This window comes from Mus caroli, chromosome 5 (genome assembly GCF_900094665.2).
Source record: "Mus caroli chromosome 5, CAROLI_EIJ_v1.1, whole genome shotgun sequence".
Lineage (NCBI taxonomy): Eukaryota > Metazoa > Chordata > Mammalia > Rodentia > Muridae > Mus > Mus caroli.
In genome coordinates, this window is record NC_034574.1 from 117,641,648 (window position 1) to 117,662,779 (window position 21,132).

Sequence of the window (21,132 nt, forward strand, 5' to 3'; positions counted from 1 at the left end):
TGGTGATGATGGTGATGATGGTGGTGGTGGTGGTGGTGATGATGATGGTGGTGGTGGTGATGGTGATGATGGTGGTGGTGGTGGTGGTGATGATTAGTGTCTGTGTGTTTGAGTGATGCAGGTGCAAGTACATTGAGGACAAGCTTTGGGAGTCAGTTTTCTCCTTCTGCCTTTGGTATCCAGGGCGGGAACACCGGTTGTCAGGCTTGTGTAGACAGTGCCTTTACCCAGGAGCCATCTCAGCCCTTCTGTAGTATTACATGCTGTATTTCTCGCTGTGTAGACCAGACCAGCCTAGAAACCATAGAGTTCCGCCTCCTCCCCCTTCTGAGTGCTGAGTTTTAAACCTTGCAACACAATGTCTCAGCCAGCTCTCTTAAACTGCCCTGGACCACCTATCCAGCGGTGACACTGCCCGTAGTGGTCTGGACCTTCCCCATCAATCAGCAGTCAAGATAATTCGCCATAGCCGTGGCTACCGGGCAGTCAGATCTGTGTCATCCCTCAGTTGAGACTCCCTTGTCTCAGGTGACATTGTGTCATGTTGACAGTAAAACCTAACTGGTCATTTGAGCTGAGATCTAAAGGAGTCAGCTTTGAGACGGTCCCGTGGGCCAGTATTTTAAACTAAAGGACTCCAGAGTTCAAGTGTGTAGGCCAGGGAAAAGCAGGGAGGGGGTGTGGCCCAACGAAAGGAGCCAGGGCCCATGGTAGGAAGCAGAAGCCGCATCGAATGTGTTCTCCTCTGCAATGGTGAGGGGATTGGATTTTATTTGGAATGCAGTAAGAGAAGCCAAAGATTTTAAGCACACATCAAAGTGTATGCTATTGCTGAGTCTCATGACTGCTGGAGGTTAGCAGTGTGGCTTGAGGGATTGCAGAGGCTCTACACTGCACCATTTAGGGCCTACTTCCACGGACTGTACCCCTCCTGGGCTGGCAAATCCACTGTGACAAAGGCAGCTGGTGGTGGCTGGCTGCGACTGAACCAGTATCTTGTGGGTTAATGGATGTTCTCAGACTAAGGATGATGGCTGCATCTTCTGTACCTCCACTAAGAATAAAAGGGTATACTTGAAACAACTTAACGGCACACAAAATGGTTAAGAGACTCCTCCCAACCCCCATTAGGCTGGAGAGAGGGCTCAGTGGTTAAGAGCACATATTCTCCTTTTAGGGGACCTGAGTTTGGTTCCCATGTCAGGCAGCTCACTCTAATTCTAGTTCATGGTGTGTGTGTATGTGTCTAAATTCCCTGGCTTCTGCAAGTCATGCATGCATACACACACATTTTAAAATAATACAAATCTCTTTAAAGGTTTATTTGTGTGCTTGAGTGCGTATATGCGTGAAGCCTATCAAGGTCAGAAGGAGGCATTGGATTTCCTGAAATTGCAGTTATACATGGTTGTGTGACACCTGATGGGGGTCCTGGGACCCCTAAAGCTTACTGTTAAGAGCTGTAAATGTTCTTAACACCTGAGCCATCTCCAGACCCCAGGGTGCATAAAATGCAAAAAAAAAAAAAACAAAAACAAACAAACAAAACCGCCTAAGTTACTGAGAATACCTGCCTAGCACATATGTGAGAATACCTGCCTAGCACATATGAGGTCCTGGGTTCCATCTGCAGCACAACACAAACCTGATGTGGCCACGCTTGACTGTGATTACAGCACTGGAGGAGGCATAATGGGTTAGGTGCAGAAGGGTCTGGAGTTCAAAATCATCCTCTGCTACTTAAGTTTGATATACATGGGACCCTATCTCAAAAAGAAAAGAAAGGAAGGAAGAAAGAGAAAGAAAGAAAGAAAGAAAAAGAAAGAAAGAAAGAAAAGAAGTAGATAAATAAGTATATTTCTCATCCTCTGGTGCATGACCCCACCCACACCCATGCACAAGTGAACAGAATTAGTTGGATTTAGGGGATTATCACAAAAGAAGACATGAAATTGAGAGGGGGAACGTTTTGGAATACTGAGGGAGTTGGATAGAGAAACGGGCTGAACATGATCATAATTTGGTTGTATACATGTATGAAATCCAAAGAACATCTAAGAGGAAATAAAGCCATGGGGCACGATGGTGCACACCTTTAATTTCAGCACAAGGACGGGGAGGCAGGATGATCTCGGTGAGTTTGAGGTCAGCCTGATCTACAAGGGGAAGTCCAGAACAGCCAGGACTACAAAATGAGACCTTGTCAGAAAAGAGAGGGGAGAAGAAAAGAGAGGAGGGGAGGAGGGGTTGAGGAGGGGAAGAGAAGAGTGAAGAGGTAGAAGAGAGGTAGAGGAGAGGAGAGGAGAAGAGAAGAGACGAGAAGAGAAAAAAAAAAAAAAAAAGACTTCAAGAAGTGTGATGGTGCACATCTTAAATCCCAGCGCTCAGAGTTTGTAAAGGCAGGCAGATCTACATCATGACATCCAGAGCTACATAGACTGTTTCGAATAGAACAAAAACATCTTCAAAAGTAGCTGGTCGTAGTCGGGCACGCCTACAATCCTGGTCCTGGGAAAGCTGAGGCAGGAGGATTGTCAATTTAAAACCAGTTCGGGATCCAGGACAAACCAATGAACTATTGAAAGAACAAAACTCTAAAAGCCGCGCAGGGGTCACCCAATTAGGGAAATCCTGCCTTCTGTGTGCGGATTGGCTGATCCGTAGTGACGGACTGCCACGATTCCGGCCGTTTATTGGTCAATCTGCGGTGGGCGGTTCCCCGGGGCGGAACCGGAACCGGCTGCGGCGGTGGGCGGGGCGGGGCGGGTGGCTGTGGCGGCGGCTGAGCGGTGGCCGCGGTGGCAGCGGAGGGGAGCCCCATGGTGCGGGTGCGCGGGCCGTGGAGGCTGAGCGAGGCAGCGCCGCCATGGGCTCTCTCTTCCGCAGCGAGAGCATGTGCCTGGCGCAGCTCTTCCTGCAGTCGGGCACGGCCTACGAGTGTCTGAGCGCGCTGGGCGAGAAGGGCCTGGTTCAGTTCCGAGACGTGAGTGTCCCCGCGGCCTGCGGGCCTGTGAGGTCCCAGGGCTGGGTGCCGCCAAAGCAGGCTGGCACCGCGGGGGACTCGGGCAGGGAGGTTGCTTTGCAGGGTAGCCAAGGAGGGCCCCTCTAAGGAGGCGAACTTTGAGCCGAGACCCAGATGGGACAGGAGCTGTCAGGGAGACAGAGGAGGGTCTCTGGAGATGGCTTTGCAGGTTGGTTAAGGGAGACTCCCTCCAAGGAGACGGTCTTTGAGCTGAGATCGGGATGGAACAGGAGCTGGCAGTGGGAAGATGTGGAGGAGGAGGTTCCCCAGAGGTGGTTTTCCGGGGTGACTAAGGAGGGACCTCTCGGAGCAGTACTCGATGGGAGAAGAGAGGCAGGAAGAGGGATGAGGTAGTCCGACAGGTTGTGAGTCCTTCGAGAGCTTTTGAATTCTTAACTCCTCTGTGATGATGCGCCGGCGTGGTTGGCAAGTGACAAGGACCTGGGTCACGGTCAGTAGGTGTGGAATGGAGGCTGTCTCTGCAACTATAATAACACACTTGTGAACGCAGCCTTTGGCTCATGTTCAACCTCCGTGCTCTGGCAACTTGTAAGGGTCAGGACCTTGCCCAACTTGTTCCTTTCCTCATTTTCCACGAGTGGCCCGGGCCCTGGCATTTATTGGCATTAATAAACCACTGTTGGATGAATACAAAAGCTTTTTATTGACTTCTGGCCTTGGGGACTCAGTGAGCAAGGCAAGGTGAAGGCCCTGTGCTGTAGGGGCTCAGTCTGGGAGGACAACGGGAACCACTGATTGTGAGCTACAACTATATGTGCTATGGAGAACAGTGCAGAAAGGCTGTCAAACAGGCCGTGATAACTACTAATGGCTCTGAACTCCACCAGTGTGGGCTCTTGGCCATTTCCCTGTTTCTTTCTGATGGGTCCTTACTCTCAAGAGGGAGCCTCTCTACCCACGAACTGATATTAGATGATCCTTGCACTGTCAGAGGAGACTCCTAAATGACAGGTGAGAGACCAGGCCAGGTGCAGTGCCCTTCCTGGGTCCTGAAGCCACTTGGACTTCAGCCCTTGGGTCTTCATATCTGCCCAGGTAGGGTGTGGTGCTTTGGGGGAGCATCAGAATGATCCAGGCTCCAGTGGCAAGGAAAGCAGGTTTTTTTTTTTTTTTTACATCAGGTCTGATTGTTCCGTCCTGTCAGGACTCCAGCCAAGCCATTATCATGCTTCAATCTCAGGGGTTGAACAAGCAAGCAGTCCTATCAGCTCAGAGCCTAGCCTCAGGTTTCACGGAGTGCCGTTACACGAGATCCAGGGTGGACCCAGGGGAGTTTCAAACAGGGAGTTGACCGAAGAGAAAGCTCTGTCCGCTCTTTCCAAGAGGAAAATAAAACAAAAGTGTTTTGCTGAGTCTTCATGGGTACTGGGTATAGGTCCCTGTCAGCTCAGGTATCGGTGGTAAAGCTCTTATTGGTCAGGAGCGCACTCATATGGGGGAGGGGGGCGGGAATCACTGGCCATTTTTGGCTTATTCAGGCCTTTCTACTCCTCACCCTTGGACGGGGTGGGGCAACTGAAGGATTTCCATAGTGACAGTAGTGGGAAGACCTGGAAAGAGAGAGGTTGTGGTCCTGAAGGAACAGGTGGGCTCAGTTCCATCTCTACTCTGAGGACAGCCTTTTTTTTTTTTCTTCTCTTGGCCCTTTGGGTACTGGGGCAGGAAAGGCTTGAGTGTAGTGTCTCTCTCTCTCTCCACTGCCTGGAGCAGGGTGTGATATTGCAACACTCTGGAAGCTGAGGCAGGAGGTTGAAGTCAAGGCCAGCCTGGGCTGCACAGGGGGACGACTCAAAAAAGGCTCGAGGGATGTCTCTGCAATTAAGAGCACTTGCTGCTCTTGCAACGGACTAGAGTTCAGTTCCCAGCACCCACAGTTTACAGTGGTCTGTAATTCCGGCGCCTTTGACTTCCTCAGGCACCTACACTTATGTGTGCACACCCCAGCAGACAAAGACACACACACACACAGAAATAATTTTAAAAAACAAAGGGGTCCAGGACAGCCAGGGCTATACAGAGAAACCCTGTCTCGAAAAACAAAAACAAAACAAACAAACAAAAAACAAAGGGGTCTGTTGAAATGCACTTTTATACCATTAGTTTTGAGTTAGTGTGACTTCAACCTTAAATGGAAACCACCCCCCTCCAAAAAAACCAACCAACCAAACAAAGAAAAACCCAACATTTGTAACCCACACAACAAAAAAATAGTGACTGTCTAAGCTGCCGATGCCGCTGGTGGTGGTGGCTGATAGCATCTTTGAGGAGGATCTCTTCACAAAAGATCCTGCCGTTGGGGTAAGAGTTAAGCCACCGCATAAAGAAAATTGGCAAGCGGAACTGCAGGCAGCACCGACTGCCAGCTCCTGGTTCCCATTCTCAGTGCCACAGAAGTCACACTGTCCGATTCGTCTGGACAAGAGTGAGCCCCAGAAGCGAGAGGTGATGGGACGGAGAAGTGAAACCCCAGTTTTGGTTTCCTGGCTAAAGCTTTAAAAGAAGCTGGCAATCCCGGACAGGCACCGAGGCCTCCCTCGGGAACCGCTCCTACTCTGCTGGGTCAGCAGTCTCACACCTCATCCTGTCATGGAGCCCAAGGCAAATGTGGCCTCAGTCCAGATGCAACTGGTACCCTAAGTGCCCATCCTTATCATCGATCCCTAGAAAAGTTAGATACTAGCCAAGCATGGCGGCTCAAGCCTTCCATCCTAGCACTCAGGAGACAGAGGCAGGGGGGTTCGTGAGGCCTGGTCTACACATCAAGTTCCAGTTTAGCCAGGGTTACACAGAAAACAAAAACAAAAAGTGGGGTATTGCTGCTATTGTTAAGAATACAATAATGACTATATGTTACCTGTGGAAGAAATTAGCATGGTAACTTTCAGCCCATTCTCATATCTGTTTGCTTTATTTTGAGGCAGGGCTCTGAACCCCAAGTGTACTTAGACATGACCTTGAACTTATGATTCCTCCCCAAGTGCTGAAATTATAGGTGTGTGCCACCACTCCCGGTTTTATGAGGCTCCTGCTTGCTGAGCGGGCACTCACCTGTGACCTCCACACCCACCAGTTCCCTATTGTTTGATTTTTTTTTTTGTTTTTGTTTTGTTTTTGATTTTTGTTTTTTGAGTATTGTTTGATTTTTGGTGTAGATTCTCTCTGTCTCCGAGGTTGCTGTTCTCTACAAGTTTCATATCCACATTCATGGTTTTTCTTTAAATTAAATGTTTTCCACGGGTTACTTCTGAGCCAAGGGCTCCTTTTCAGCCTTTTCTGGTAGCAGTTGCCAGTCTGCTGTAGAAGCCCTGCCAGTCCTTCTGTGGAGCGGCCCGTGACAGTGTGCGCCCCTCACACCTCGGGCAGGCTCGGGGGCAGGATGTGACCCAGCATGAGCAAACTCTAAAAGGATTAAGTAACTAAAAATAACATTTTAATTGAACCAGGCCTGCATTTGATCCCCCCCCCCACCAAAATGGCTTGAATAATTAGATAAATAAAAGCAAATTTAAAATTTTAGGAACTTAAAACAAAATTTTCTTTCTTTTCTCAGCTCAACCAAAATGTAAGTTCTTTTCAAAGAAAATTCGTCGGTGAGGTAAAGAGGTGTGAAGAGCTCGAACGAATACTGGGTGAGTTTGTCTTCCACTTTAATCTAAATGCCTTTTATCTTAATACAAGCATAGCTGTTTCTTTCAGAAAATACAGATGAAGAGAAGAGAGGGAAGAAGCCAGGCAGTGGTGGCGCACGCCTTTAATCCCAGCACTCGGGAGGCAGAGGCAGGCGGATTTCTGAGTTCGAGGTCAGCCTGGTCTACAGCCTAAGTTTCAGGACAGCCAGGGCTACACAGAGAAACCCTGTCTCGAAAAAAAAAAAAAAAAAAAGCACCTTGTATACATGCTAATATTCGGCACTCAGCTCCAGCTGTTACTTAGGAACAGGACAGGCAGGAAGTGGCTGACAGCTGGCATGATAACACTTGGTGTTTTTGCAGGGCTTCCTTTGTGAATGGGGTAGTTTGGTGCTTCCTGCTTGACTCTTACAACCCAGTAGCCCGTGGGTGGGACTTCCTTCATCTCTAAAATCTAAGATTTACCGCAGAGTAGTTGGGGTCTAAGAGAGTCCTTGACTTTTTCAATGATTTTTTCTTTTAAAGATTTATTTATTTATTTAATGTATATGAGTGCTCCAACTGCATGTACACCTGTGTGCCAGAAGAGGTTGTGAGCCACCATGTGGTTGCTGGGAATTGAACTCAGGACCTCTGGAAGAGTAGCCAGTGCTCTTAACCGCTGAGCCATCTCTCCAGCATCTTAGAATGATATCTGACTATTAATCATTACTTAGGTTTTTTTGTTTTTTTGTTTTTGTAAATTTTTTAAAAAAATTATTTATTTACTATATGTAAGTGCACTGTAGCCGTCTTCTGACACATCAGAAGAGGGCGTCAGATCTCAAAACAGATGGTTGTGAGCTACCATGTGGTTGCTAGGATTTGAACTCGGGACCTCTGAAAAAGCAGTCAGTGCTCTTAACTGCTGAGCCATCTCTCCAGCCCCCAAGTTGTTTTGTTTCTGTTTTTGTTTTTTTAAACTACGGATTTTTTTTAATTCTTTGAAATTTTGTACACATATACAGGGCATCTTGATCATATTTATTCCCACCACCACCACTGTCTTCCTGCAGCTGCACACCCACCTCCTCTCCAAACACTTCCCTCTCCCACCTTCCTGCCCTGTTTTCCTTTAGTGACCTACTTAGTCCACCTAGTGATGTGTTCGTGGCTGTGGGACACCCACTAGTACGGCTAGGTGACAGGTGGCCAGAGCCCCCAAGAGGATAGACTGCCAGTGCCAGTTGTCCTCAGTGAGGAACTCCCCTTCATCTAGAGATTTCTTTTTCTTCTCCTTCTCGTTTGGAGGGGGGACCTGGAGTGGGGCGGTCAAGGTCTCATGAAGCCCAGACTGGATTCAGGCACAGTGTGTAGCTGAGGCAGACCTTAGACTGCTGATCCTCTGCCCTCTCTCCCATGTGATAGGACGACAGGCCTTTTTTTTTTTTTTTAAGATTTTTTTTTTTTGCTTTTTTTTTTTTTTTTTTGGATTTTTGAGACAGGGTTTCTCTGTGTAGCCCTGGCTGTCCTGGAACTCACTCTCTAGACCAGGCTGGCCTCGAACTCAGAAATACACCTGCCTCTGCCTCCTGAGTGCTGGATCAAAGGCGTGCGCCACCACACCTGGCCTTTTATTGCTTTTAATTATGTGTGTGTGTATGTCTGTCTATGTGTGTACATGAGTGCAGATAAACCCGTAGAGAACAGAGGTGTGTTGTGTCTCCTAGAGCAGGAGTTACAGGTGGTTGTGAGCTGCCTAGTGTTGGGGCTGGGGATTGGACGTAGGCCTTCTGGAAGAGCACTCACTCATGGCTTACACTGTGCAGTTAAGTGCTGAGCCATTTCTCTGAACACCACCTGAACTTTTAGTTCAGGATTTTAAATTAACCATAATATTTTTAAAAGATTATTTTTAACTGTGTGTCAGTGTGTGGCTATGTACATATAAGTGCAGTGCCCAACAATGCCAGAAGAGGGCATCAGATCTCCTGGAACTGTTGTGGTCCACTTGAGGTCCAGTTGTGAGCTGCCTTACAATGCTGAGAACTGGGTCCTCTGCAGGAGCAGTGCTCTGAACCACCTCTCTAGCCCTAGTATTTATTTATCAGATTTTTGTTTGTTTTTCAAGAGTATTTCTCTGTGTAGCCCTGGCTGGCCTGGAACTCTTTCTGTAGACCAGGCCGGCCTTGAACTACGAGATCCACTTGTCTCTGCCTCCCAAGTGTTGGGTTTGAAGGCATGTACTACTTCCCATGGCTTCCAGCCCTACTGTTAACAATTCCATTTAGTCATGTGGACTCTCTAGATATTTGCATATTAACAGTTCATGTGTCTGAGTGACATCACTTGTGGACAGGACAGTTGTGTAGAATGAGGCTCCTAAAAGCAGAGCAAAGCACAGCCTGGTGCCTCGCTGGGAGCCTGGCTCTGCCGTGACTCTGACCTCTGTGGGGAGCACCAGCTCACTGCATCTGGTGCGGTACAGGTCTACACCGTCAGTGCCTTCCATGGGAGGAGGTACCCAAACCTGTTTTAGCCTGGGTTTTAGTTATGAAAGAACCTGGGTAGCTCTAGCCAGTGAATGCAGGAGGTGACAGGGACGGCCAGGATCTGTTCACACAGTAGGTTGGGGCTGCCAGGATCTGTGCACACAGTAGGTTGGGGCTGCCAGGGTTCAGATTGCAAAGGGTCACAGCAAGACTCTCTGACTCTCCGTCTTATTTTCACAGTGTACCTGGTGCAGGAAATCACCAGAGCTGATATTCCCCTGCCTGAGGGAGAGGCCAGTCCTCCTGCACCACCTCTTAAACATGTCCTAGAAATGCAGGTAACTTGCTCCTGAAGATGCTGTCAGCAGAAGTTCCAGGGTGACCAGGTCACCTTCACAGAGCTTGACCCTTCTCTGTCTCTCTTCCCTGAGCTGTGACCTAACACAAAGGACAGTGGGCTAGCAAGCCCTCAGTGACCTGTAGCTCAGCATTGTCTGACTGTAGTGGACAGCTGTTGGGGGGAGCCTCAGGGGAATTTAGTGTCTGTTGTGGCCTGGGAAGTTTCAGGGCCCACTCTGGGATTACCCAGGCTAGCACAGCTGTCCCTGCTCCAGTGCTGGGGGCTGCAGGCCTGTGCCTTCCTGTCCTTCCCACTCCAGGCTCCCAGTAGGAGGTCAGCATGTTGGGATGAAGGATATGGTGCCATCACCCCACCTTGCCTGTGAACACAAGGTGTTGTCTGAGACTCCGGACTTTTTTTTTTCTTTTTGTTTTGAGACAAGGTCTCAGTATGTAACACTGGCTAGCTTGGAACAGGTTGGCCTTGAACTCATAGATATAGTGATCTGTTTGCCTCTGGTTCTGAGTGCTGGGATTCAAGGCCTGCACTAGCACATCGGCCCTTCTAGACTTCTTGTTGGGATTGGTACTCAGAAAAAATATGGTGGTCCTTCATCGCTCTTTTCAAATAGTGGCCATGGTATTGCTGAGGCCCTTCTGTGGCCAGCTCTTCTGTCTGGGAGGAAGAAGCCAGCCACTTAGTGTGTGAGCTCATGTCAAGTATGGCACCCTCCCGACAGCAGTGGCAATCCTGTTTCGGCTGGGTGGCCTGGTTATAGTGGGACCATGGACAGTGCCTGGTTATGGCGTAATTATGGGCAGCGATGACTTGGATAGCTTTGATGATGCAGAGCACAGTAAGGGGGAACAGGATGGGAAGTTTTGAATGAGTTTGCATTGGCTCAGTGCTCAGTGGTTTGTTTTACAGATTCTGTGTCAGTGGTATGAGGGATAAGTACACTTGGCTGTGACCACTGATGCCTTTCTTGAGTGCTTATATTCTCAGTCGTCCAGTGGGACCAAGTGGAGGCTCTCTTAAGCTGGAGACAGGAAAACGTGTTCTGAGCAGCTGATCTTAGATGGTTTCCATTGCAAACAAAAGGAAACATAGATGGAGTGTGTGGGGTGGACAAGCCGCTGAAGGAAGTGAGCAAGAGCTGGGACTGGGGTGGGAGGCCGCGTGTGGCCTGCAGGAGCTGGGGTCCCTGCAGTCTGCAGATGGTTGACCATGAACTAAATGAGCTGGTGAACCTTGCTGTCCTGAGAGTTCTCACATGCTGCAGCACATTTGCATTCTGGCCTGCTGCCAGGCACAGTGGCTTTTTCTGAGCCCCGAGCCCCAGTGATTTCAGGGTTGTGGGGGCGTTCTCAGACTAAGCCCTGCGCTCACCGGCAGCTGTGTCATTGTAGGAACAGCTGCAGAAGCTGGAGGTGGAGCTCAGAGAAGTCACCAAGAACAAGGAGAAGCTGAGGAAGAACCTGTTGGAACTGGTGGAGTATACCCACATGCTGAGGGTCACGAAGACCTTCCTCAAACGGAATGTGGAGGTACGTGTCAGCAGAAGGCGTGCCGAGAGTGCACTACGCTGCCTGTGGGCTTTGTTGTCAGTTCATTCACATGTGTTGCTTTATGGTTACTCTCCAGACAGCCTTGTGTAGCCCTGGCTGGCCCCGGACTCTGTTCAGCTTGACTTTGGACTTCTGAGCCTTGTGCCTCTGCTTCCCCAGTCCTGGAGTTAAAGCTGGCGTTGTCTTACTGGGCAAGCGCCTTGCCAACTGAGCTATCTCTCAGGCCCTGCTAAAATTTGAGACCAGGTCTCACTGGTAGCCCAGGCTGTCCTTGAAATTGAAGTACTGGGCTTACGGGCGGGAGCTGCCATGCTTGGCATGGATGTGTTCTCATTCCGTTGTTGTAAGTGGTCCGCCTCAGCCTCTGCTCTGCTTTAGGTTGGGTCCTAGGCTTCTTCCCGTGCTGCTGCTTTTAGCGGGGACACCACTTCCTGCCACGAGATCCTTGAGTTCACAGTTGAGAAAAAGATGGTTTGTTTTGTCTTTAATTTTTTTGAAAACTATTTTTTAATGTTTTTATTTTATGTGTATGGGTGTTTTCCCTGCATATATACCTGTACACTACATATGTGAGTTAGAGAGGGTTGTGAGTTGCCGTGTGGCTGTCGGGAATTGAACCCAGGTCCTCTGGAAGAGCAGTCAGTATTTCTAACCCATTTTTCTGGCCTCTATTGTATTTTATTATTTTTGGGTGTGTGGGTGTTTTGCCTACATATATGTCTGTGAACCAAGTGTGTGCAGTGCCCACAGAGGGCACAAGAGGGCATCTGATCCCCTTGAACTGGAGTTAATAGACAGGAACAGCGAGCCATGGGGTCCTGGGAACTTAATCCAGAGCCTCCGAAAGAGCAACAAGTGCTCTTAACCGCGGAGCCATCTCTCCAGCCCCAAGCCAAATGTTTTATGGTTATGAAGAAAAAAAAGCCTCTTTGTTTTTCTAAAAGGCTGTGAGTAGAGAGGGCGAGAAAAGCGTCCTCGCAAGTGAAGACTGGTTCATGCTGGTCTCAGGCAGGCTTGGTGAGCTGAGGATGCTTGTGTGGATGCGCCAGCATCACCATTTGCACAGAGCGCTGCATCTCAGTTACAGCCTCAGCCTGCACTGCACTGAACTAACTGTGCACAGGATAGACAGAGTTCATCCCTTCTGCGTTTGCGCTCACTTGCTGTAGTTGTGACCCTAGATACAGTCATTGTCCCTTGAGCCGAGGTGCAGCCTCACAGCCAATCTCGTGTGAGTGTCTTGAGCTGTTCACCTGTCAGGGTTGGCAGCGTGACTTTCCTTATGGGGCAGTTTATCCGTCTCGGTTGTCATCTGTTCCAGGTTGTACAGTACCTCTGTGGGCTTGTCTGGAAGCTTGTTGTGAGGGAGGAGTCTGTTAACGGTATGCCTGCTTCTGTGTCTTTTCAGTTTGAGCCCACTTATGAAGAATTTCCCGCCTTAGAGAACGACTCTCTGTTGGACTACAGCTGCATGCAACGGCTGGGCGCCAAGCTGGGGTAGGTGACAGTGAGCGCCAAGCCCTTCCTGTAGAATAGGAGACGCAGGCCATAGAGTGGGTGAATGGGCCATTTACAGACAGCGATTGGCCCAGAGTGATCGTCTCTCAGAGAACACTGGGCTCCTGTACATTGGACTTAGTCATACAGCATTGATGTAGCTAAGAGCCGAAGGGACTTCTTCTCTTGGTGTATTGAGTTGGAGAGCAGCTGCATCTATGTTCCCCAGTGTTGACCCCATAATTGGTCTTTGAAGCACTAAGTCCTGTGGTGCAAACAGGGGTCCCTTCTGGGTGTTTGGTTGGTTTGTGTGTCTTGTTTTTTATTTTTCCCTACATTTATTTACTCGAGTTCCCAGAAGTGGAGGACAGATGGCAGGAGTCAGTGCTCCCTTACCACGTGGGTTCTGGGAACTAAGTTCAGGCTGGCGGCATGTGCCTCTCCAGCTGAGCCGATCACTGGGTCTAGTGTTAAGTGATGTTTCCAGGGGCTGCGCCTGCCCTCTGTCCCTTTTGTTTCTTTTGTTGTTTATCCTCAGCCTCTTTCTCCTTTTTCTCTGAGACAAGGTGTCATGTAGCCCAGGCTGGCCTCAAACTCACAGTGTAGCTGAGACAAGGTGTCATGTAGCCCAGGCTGGCCTCAGACTCACAGTGTAACTGAGACAAGGTGTCATGTAGCCCAGGATGGCCTCACACTTACAGTATAACTGAGACAAGATGTCATGTAGCCCAGGCTGGCCCCAAACTCACAGTGTAGCTGAGGGTATTCTGATCCTCCTGCTTCGGCCTCCCAGGGGCAGGGATGGCAGGTGCCTGTCACCACAGCTGGCAGTGCTCTGTCCCTTCTGCTTTCCTGACCCAGGGAGCCCATGAGAATGCATTTCCTTGTATAATTTTCTTTTGTGACCTTTTGTTTTAAATTTTACTTACTTTTTAAAATTTATGATTTTTTTTACTTTTAATTTTAAGAAGGATTTTGTATATATTGTTTTGCTTGTTTGTATGTCTGGATACCGTGAATGTGCCTGGGACTCACAGAGGTCAGCAGACCCCTGGAACTGAATTTACAGCCCATTGTGAGCCACCTTGAGAGTACTGGGAATTGAATCCATGCCCTCTAGAACACCTAGTGCTCTTAACTGCTGAGCCATCTCCAGCTTTTTTGTTTTGTTTTGTTTTTTGTTTTTTTGAGGCAGGGTTTCTCTATATAGCCCTGGCTGTCCTGGAACTCACTTTGTAGACCAGGCTGGCCTTGAACTCAGAAATTCTCCTGCCTCTGCCTCCTGAGTGCTGGGATTAAAGGCGTGCGCCCCCACGGCTGGCTCCCATCTGCAGCTTTTTATCTTTCTTGTCTAGTGTGTATGTTTGGGGGTTGACGCATGCGTACTCTGGTATGCACGTGGAGGGCAGAGGAGAGCTTTCCCTAGTCGGTTTTCTTTCCACTATGTAAGGTTGGGTGTGGCTCAAACATCTTTACTCTTTAAGTGTCCTACCAGCCCTCCTTTTCTTTTCTATGTTTCTTGAGATTGAAGGCAGAGCCTGGAATGTTCTGGGCAAGTGCTCTGTAATGGAATCACTTCTCTACTAAAAACTTGTTTCATATTCCCCAGTTCCTTATTTGGGCGTGCAGAAGATTGGTATAAAGATGTATTCCTTTGGAGAGACTTGCCATGTTCATAGGCAACTGGGAATGCTGTCGGCCTAGGGCCATTTTGTATTTCTTAGAACAGGGTTTTTGTTGGTACTTTTTTTTTTTTTTTAGTTTTTGGAAGTGATAGAAACCAATACCAAATCCTGGCTGACTTCTACGATATGGTTGTGTGCTCTCAGGGTAGGCAGACTTTCCCCGTGTCCATGAGAAGCACAGCTGTGAGCAGGTGACCGTGGAGCAGGAAGTCATGGCCGTGGTGGCCTCGCCCCATGCCCTCACCTTGCTGGCATCTGGAGCTTGTCCTCTTCCACACTGGCATTTATAGGGTCTTCACGGCCCACATCAGTGTAGAGGGCACAGCAGCTGGGTATCTGGTTTGGTCTTGAAAGTCTACAACTTTCCTCTCACTCAGCTGGCCATGGGAAAGGCAACTTCAGCAATCCTTTGTCCAGCACACAGGTATCTTGCTGCTCGATGGCTCTCACAGCAGCCTCAGCCTGCAGGAGATAGAGGTCCGCTAACGCCAGGGGTCTTCACTGTCTCACAGATTCGTTTCTGGCCTGATTCAGCAAGGCAGAGTCGAAGCATTTGAAAGGATGCTGTGGCGGGCCTGCAAAGGGTACACCATTGTGACCTATGCAGAGCTGGACGAGTGCCTGGAGGACCCTGAGACGGTGAGTGCCTGTCCGAGGTAGAAGCTGGAGCATTGCTTCTGCAGAGCCCTGTCTCTGCCTGTGTGCACACTGGCCCTTTGCTTGTATACAGATGCCGTTTTGTGAGTACCCAAAGATGCTCCTACCACCCGGAGCCCTACATTGAGCTCTACAGTTCTCCTAAGGCTGGGCTTCCAGACCCCATCTCAGGCAGTGGCAGCTCCACGTCTAAGGCTCATTCCACAGCCTCAGGATGTCCAGAGTCTTCTGCCACTCCATCCCCAGACTCAGAGGATGGGCTCAGGAACAGAGGGAGTCTGGCTCACGCACTTCCCTGTGCTCAGCCCGTTCTGGTTGGGGTTTTGGTAGCACTTTTCTTGCCTCTAGGTTTCAGTAGCCCACTCCACCATATTACCCTGCCCTGCCTTTCTCTTGTCTCATCCCAGCATCCAGCTACCTCTGCCAGAGTGTCTCACTCTAGAATCTTCCAGTGACTTCCATCAGAAGGCCCCATTCCCTGTGGTGGCCTGTCTGTCCCCATCTGTTCTTCTCATACCCTTCTGTCTAGGCTTCCCCTGTCCCAGCATGCTTCTTTGTGGGCTTTTTCTTTTGCTTCCGTCTTTCCACATGTCCATGTGGCTCTCTCCACCTTCGTTTCCCCAACACTTAACAGTCCTGGGCCCTTCTTTCCCACCTGTTTAAGGTGGCCACTCACACTCTGCCTCACTGCCCCTCCAACCTGGCTTTTTCTATACTGTTTACGCCATCTAGCCTATCATGTCTCATCAGCCTGACAGCTCCCTCAGGCTTACGGCTCTCAGCCTTGGCAGCTCAGCAGGTTCTGACAAACAGATAGAACTCTTCAGTTGTGTTCTCAGTGCTGGGGATTGAGCCCAGGCCCTCATTCATATGAGGTGTGTTTTGCACATTCCAGCTGAGCGTCATAGAAATCATTCTGTTGAACATTTGTAATGCTGGCTGATTCTTCTTATTCACAGAAATGTGTTCAAAGACACTGTAAACACTTGGCAAATATTATGGGCTTTCTCCATTCCTGGGGCAGCATGGGCTTGCTTCTGGGGCATCTCTTGTCACTGATCATCAGTGAGCCATGTCTGGCCTTACTTGTTTGTGTTTCTCTTTGACTTGTTTACCGTGCATTGTTGACTCTTTTTAACTACACTGTAAATGGTGAGGAGCGAGGCTCTCCACACAAGTTTCCTGAAGACTGTTCTCACTGAGTTCCAGACATGGTCTCTGGTGGCTGTCTTAGTTAGTTAGGGTTTTACTGCTGTGAACAGACACCATGACCAAGGCAGCTCTTATAAAGGACACCATTTAGTTGGGGCTGGCTTACAGGTTCAGAGATTCTGTCCATTATCATTGAAGTGGGAACATGGCAGCGTCCAGGCAGGAATAGTTCAGGAGGAGCTGAGAGTTCAACATCTTGCTCAGAAGGCAAACAGGAAAAGACTGTCTTCCATGGGGCAAGGAGGAGGGTCTCAAAGCCCACATCCACAGTGGCATCGTTCCTCCAACAAGGCCATGCGTCCTAATAGTGCTACTCCCTGGGCCAAACATATTTAAACCACCACATTCCACTCCCTGGCCCCCATAGGCTTGTTCAAACATATTAGTCTATGGGGGCCATACCTAAACATAGCATAATGCAAAATATATTTAGCCCAACTTCAAAAGTCCCCATAGTCTATAGAAGTCTCAACAATGTTTAAAGTTCAAAGTCTTTGCTTAAATTCATTTAATTATTTAACTGTATTTCCCTATAAAGTCAAAATAAAAAAGCAGATCACATACCTCAAATATCATAGAATATACATTACCATTTCATCATAGTAAGGAAATCCTGGACCAAAACAAGACCAAAAGCCAGCTCGGCAGATTCCAAACTCTGGATCTCCATGTCTGATCTCAAAGCGCTCTTCAGATCTCCAACTCCTTTCATCTTTGTTGACTGCAACAAACTTCTCCTTAGCTGGTGCCCCATGGCTCTGGCACCTCTAACATCTTGGTTTTCAAGACAGCTTCAGTGTTACAGCTTATTGTTTCAATGTCTGGGATCCACACAAGATCTTCTGGGCTTGGGTCACTTGACTCTGCCCTCTGTAGCACTCTTAAGCTCTGGTTGACTCCACTCCACTGCTGCTACTGTTCTTGGTCATCCCATGGTATTGGCATCTCCGGTATGCTGTGGTCTTCTACTGCTACTAATAGGTTCTCTCCATGGTGCAGAGCCTCAACTTCTTTGTATGACCCCTTCAGTCTTGGGCCCTCAAACTGCAACTGGGGCTGCACCTTGACCAAGAACCTTCCCTGGCCTCTCAGTGCCCAGCCTCAGCTGCCTTCCATGACCTTTCATGTCTTCAAAACCAGTAGTACACCTGGGTGACTCTTACACATTAGCAAGTCCTGCTGCAGCATGAGGTACAACCTTGGCGATCTCTGGAACACAGCCTCTGTGCTCTCAGAAAGCACTTCCCAGATCTCACCTCAGTGATGCTGGTCTCTTCTAAATCACCACTAATTTCTTAGCTCCGTCTAACCAGCTTGACCATGCTCTTCATGAGACCAAACCAGAGAACAAAGTCTCTGCTGGGCCTTTCTGAGACTTCCTTTGCAGTGCAGTTAATATAAATCTCTTTACCTTAGCCTCGGCTAGACTCTTCAGACAAGGGCAAAAAGCAGCCATATTCTACATCAGAATATCACAAAAATAGTCTCTCTATTAAAATTCTTCTCTTCTAAAACCTGTAGAGCCAGGCTTCCACAGTTCAAATCACCCTTAGCAACAAAGTCTTCCATATTCCTGCAGGGATAGCCCAGTAAGTTCCACTTAAAGGATTCCACAGCTTTCTAAATCCAAAGTTCCAAATTCACAGTAGGAGAAGACTGTCTCCCAGGTAGCTCCGAGGAGGGTCTCAAAGCCCACCCCTACAGTGACACAATGCCTCCAACATAGCCACACATCCTAATCATGCCACCCCTTGGGCCAAACATATTCAAACCACCACAGTGGGCCATTTAAACAGTACCATCATCAACAGAAAGCACACACAGGAAAGCCGTGGCAGTGATGGGGAGGGCACTTAGTTACAATCAAAAGCTGAATGGAGGGAGAGAAGGCAGAAGCAAACTGAGGGGCGTGGCTCTGCAGATGCCTGTGAGTTGGCATGGTCGCCAGCTTGGGAACAGGTGAATTGCAGTCGGAATGCTTTAGTAAGGGCCACTGCACCTACTGCCCCAGGCAGTGAACTTGGTTTGCAAGAGTGGGGGCCGCCAGGGTCGAGGGTGTGCACAGAACTCACCGCTCTCTCCTCTGTCTGCCTGTGTAGGGTGAAGTCATAAAGTGGTACGTGTTCCTGATTTCCTTTTGGGGAGAGCAGATTGGCCACAAGGTTAAGAAGATATGTGACTGGTGAGGAAGGAGGCTTTCCTGTGTTGATTTCTTCTGGAACCTAGGCCCTCTCAGATGCTGGGCAGTTCTCTACCTGAACTATGCCAGGCTTCTGATTCTTTTGTTTATTTAATGCATTTAGGACTTGTTAGGTACACTAGTTAGTTAGTTAGTTAGCTAGTTAAACTGTCAACTTGATACAGTCTGTAATCACCTACTCTTGGGTATTGGATCCCCTGGAGTGGAAATTATGGGATGTGGGTAGCTCAAACTATGAACTGAAGCCAGGTCATCTCTCTCTCCAGCCCCAGCTTGTATCCTTGCAGTAGATATGTTTAGTATGAAAAAGAAAGCCACACCTGCTCAGTGAAGTCCCTTTGCCAGGCTGCTGCAGGACGAGGCCCAGAGGGTGTTTCCAAGTGGCCCCTGCGGAAGGGAAAGACAGCTCAGCAGGCAGTGTAGGGCGACTGCAGTTTCTTGTCTGTGTGTCTGAGGATGGGGGACAGCTCAGTCTAAAGAGTGTCAACCCTGAAACAGTAGCCAGCTTGAGCGTACAGTCCTCCTGCCTCTGCCTCTTGAGTGCTGGATTGCAGGTTGTGCCACCACCATCCTGGCATCGTTTTAAGGTGTGCTCTCAGCCTGCTTGGTGGTTCTTAACCTCAGGTACATTTCAGGAAGGTCGGATTGGGAACGGGCTTCCTGGAGTCACGGTGGGCTTGGATCTGAGAGTGTTTGGGGATCCACTTACTGTGTGTCCTCTAAGTTGCATGCAAGGCCTTCCCAAAGTGGCTGTGGCTGTATCCTTGCCCTGCCTGGTGCTGGAGGTGCTGTGCCTAGCATGAGTAGAATCTGGGCCTTGCCTTAGAAGCAGCCCTTCTTGCCCCTCTGACTGTTGAAGTCTGTCCTCTAGTTACCACTGCCACATCTACCCGTATCCAAACACGGCAGAGGAGCGCAGGGAGATTCAGGAGGGGCTCAATACTCGGATCCAAGACCTTTACACGGTGAGTAAACCGGGGCTGGGGACATTGGGAAGACATCTGCTTTCTCTGTCAACCGGGTGTCTGGTTGTGGACACTCACCATGCATTCCTGCCATTGGAGCATCTGTTTTGCAGTTACAAGCCCAGGGAGCAGTGAAGGGAAGAGCCCTTTGTGTCTCCCTGGTGTGCCAGACCATCATTTGGGCAGTGAAGACAAGCTCGTGTGGTGGGGGCCGTCCCTCCTGCCTATCTAGGGTTTGAGTTTCTCTTGATGTCACTGAGGAGTCTCGGTAGCACTGACAGGAAGATTTTCACACATGGAGACCTCAGGGCTGGGAGTGGGATTGGTGGCTTTCAGGGGTATCGGAGCTAGGTCAGGACGAGGGGAGGGGAGGGTCATCAGTCAGGCCACCCTTCTGTCTGGCCACCCCTCACAGGATGTCTGAGCTCTTCAGTGCCCTTGGGTTGTTCTGTTCTTAGAGGCTGTATGTTCGCTTGTGAGCTGGCCGTCTCTGACCATTCGTGGCCTTGCTGTGGAGGCAGAGAGCTGTGAGTGTAGCCTCAAAGCCCATGCTTGCTCCCACAGGTGCTGCACAAAACGGAGGACTATCTGCGGCAAGTGCTCTGCAAAGCTGCCGAGTCCGTGTGCAGCCGTGTGGTCCAGGTGAGGAAGATGAAGGCCATCTACCACATGCTCAACATGTGCAGCTTTGATGTCACCAACAAGTGCCTCATAGCTGAGGTCTGGTGCCCCGAGGTGGACCTGCCAGGCCTGCGCAGAGCACTGGAGGAAGGCTCGGTAAGGCTCCCTGCCCCATTAGGTCCCTCTTGACATAGTGTGTCACAGGGTACGGCGCACTTGGGACCACAAGCCTAGGCAAGCTGAGGCAAAGATTGGAGAGCTGGAGGTCAGTCTGAGGCCTTGTCTCAAAAACCAGAAAAAGTGTTTTAGAGTGCTCAGAGGGCTTGCCAACCCTGCTCTCAGACTACAGCTTTGAAGAGTGGGTCTCCTAGGGCTGGAGAGATGGCTCCACAGTAAGAGCACTGGCTGCTCTTCCAGAGGACCCGGGTTCGATTCCCAGCACCCACATGGCGGCTCACAGCTGTCTCTAACTCCAGTTCTTTGGGTCTGGAGCCCTCACATAGATAACAACAATGCACAGCAATGCACAGCAGGAAGAAAGAGTCAGCAGTCAAGAGACAGTCCCTCCCTCTGGGCACTGCTTCAGTTTCCTCCTGGCTCTGACACTGGTCGGTTAGGATTCAGTGTAGGGGTAGGCACAGACACAGGCACAGGCATAGGCAGCCTTTCTTTTCCTCTTGCCTTTTAAAATTAAACTCACTCCTCTTTTTTCTTAACGTCTAAAGAACTGTTTTGCTTGGCCTGCAGTTGCTCAGGCGAGTGCAGAGGATGGCGGACAACAGACAGCTCCTTAGCGTTGGCTCCCTGTAGACAGCAGATCGTGTGGTGGTCTCTCTGCTGAGTAAACAGCTGTTTTATGACCGGATTCTCTCGCCGGCACGCATCTTGGTTTGTTGGCTGGTTCTCGGTTGGTCAGGTGCTTTCTGGTTACAAACACCCCTGCATAGGATAGTCCATGCTTAGCCACATACTTAGCATCTTGTCGAGCTTCCAGAAGGATTGCCCCAGCTCTGGCTCTCGCTGAGTGAGGCTGGGTTTCTTCCTGTTGCTGAAGGCGTTTAGCTCACCTGTGTGAACATACAGGTGAACATACCCTGGCTGTTGGTCTGTTTCTCCTCTGGTTTTCATTGTAGCCAGTGTCCATTTCTGGGCAAGTGTGAACATTGTAGCTAGTGTGCATTGCTAGGCAAGTGTGAACATTGTAGCTAGTGTGCATTGCTAGGCAAGTGTGAACATTGTAGCTA

At 49.4% G+C, this 21,132-nt stretch overlaps 2 protein-coding genes across 2 annotated transcripts in view; both read left to right on the plus strand.

Moving 5' to 3' along the window:
* Window positions 1–1,007, plus strand: part of Tctn2 (tectonic family member 2) — a 32,184-nt gene extending 31,177 nt beyond the window's left edge. The window contains exon 17 of the mRNA XM_029477800.1: window positions 905–1,007. Coding sequence (XP_029333660.1) covers window positions 905–1,007 — 103 coding nt within the window. The remainder of the gene's footprint in view (window positions 1–904) is intronic.
* A 1,743-nt stretch (window positions 1,008–2,750) lies between these two features.
* The window catches only part of Atp6v0a2 (ATPase H+ transporting V0 subunit a2), a 32,052-nt gene continuing 13,670 nt past the window's right edge, over window positions 2,751–21,132 (plus strand). The window contains exons 1-9 of the mRNA XM_021162418.1: window positions 2,751–2,983; window positions 6,594–6,672; window positions 9,384–9,481; window positions 10,893–11,030; window positions 12,460–12,548; window positions 14,746–14,872; window positions 18,202–18,284; window positions 19,174–19,267; window positions 19,832–20,044. Coding sequence (XP_021018077.1) covers window positions 2,867–2,983; window positions 6,594–6,672; window positions 9,384–9,481; window positions 10,893–11,030; window positions 12,460–12,548; window positions 14,746–14,872; window positions 18,202–18,284; window positions 19,174–19,267; window positions 19,832–20,044 — 1,038 coding nt within the window. The 5' untranslated portion in view covers window positions 2,751–2,866. The remainder of the gene's footprint in view (window positions 2,984–6,593; window positions 6,673–9,383; window positions 9,482–10,892; window positions 11,031–12,459; window positions 12,549–14,745; window positions 14,873–18,201; window positions 18,285–19,173; window positions 19,268–19,831; window positions 20,045–21,132) is intronic.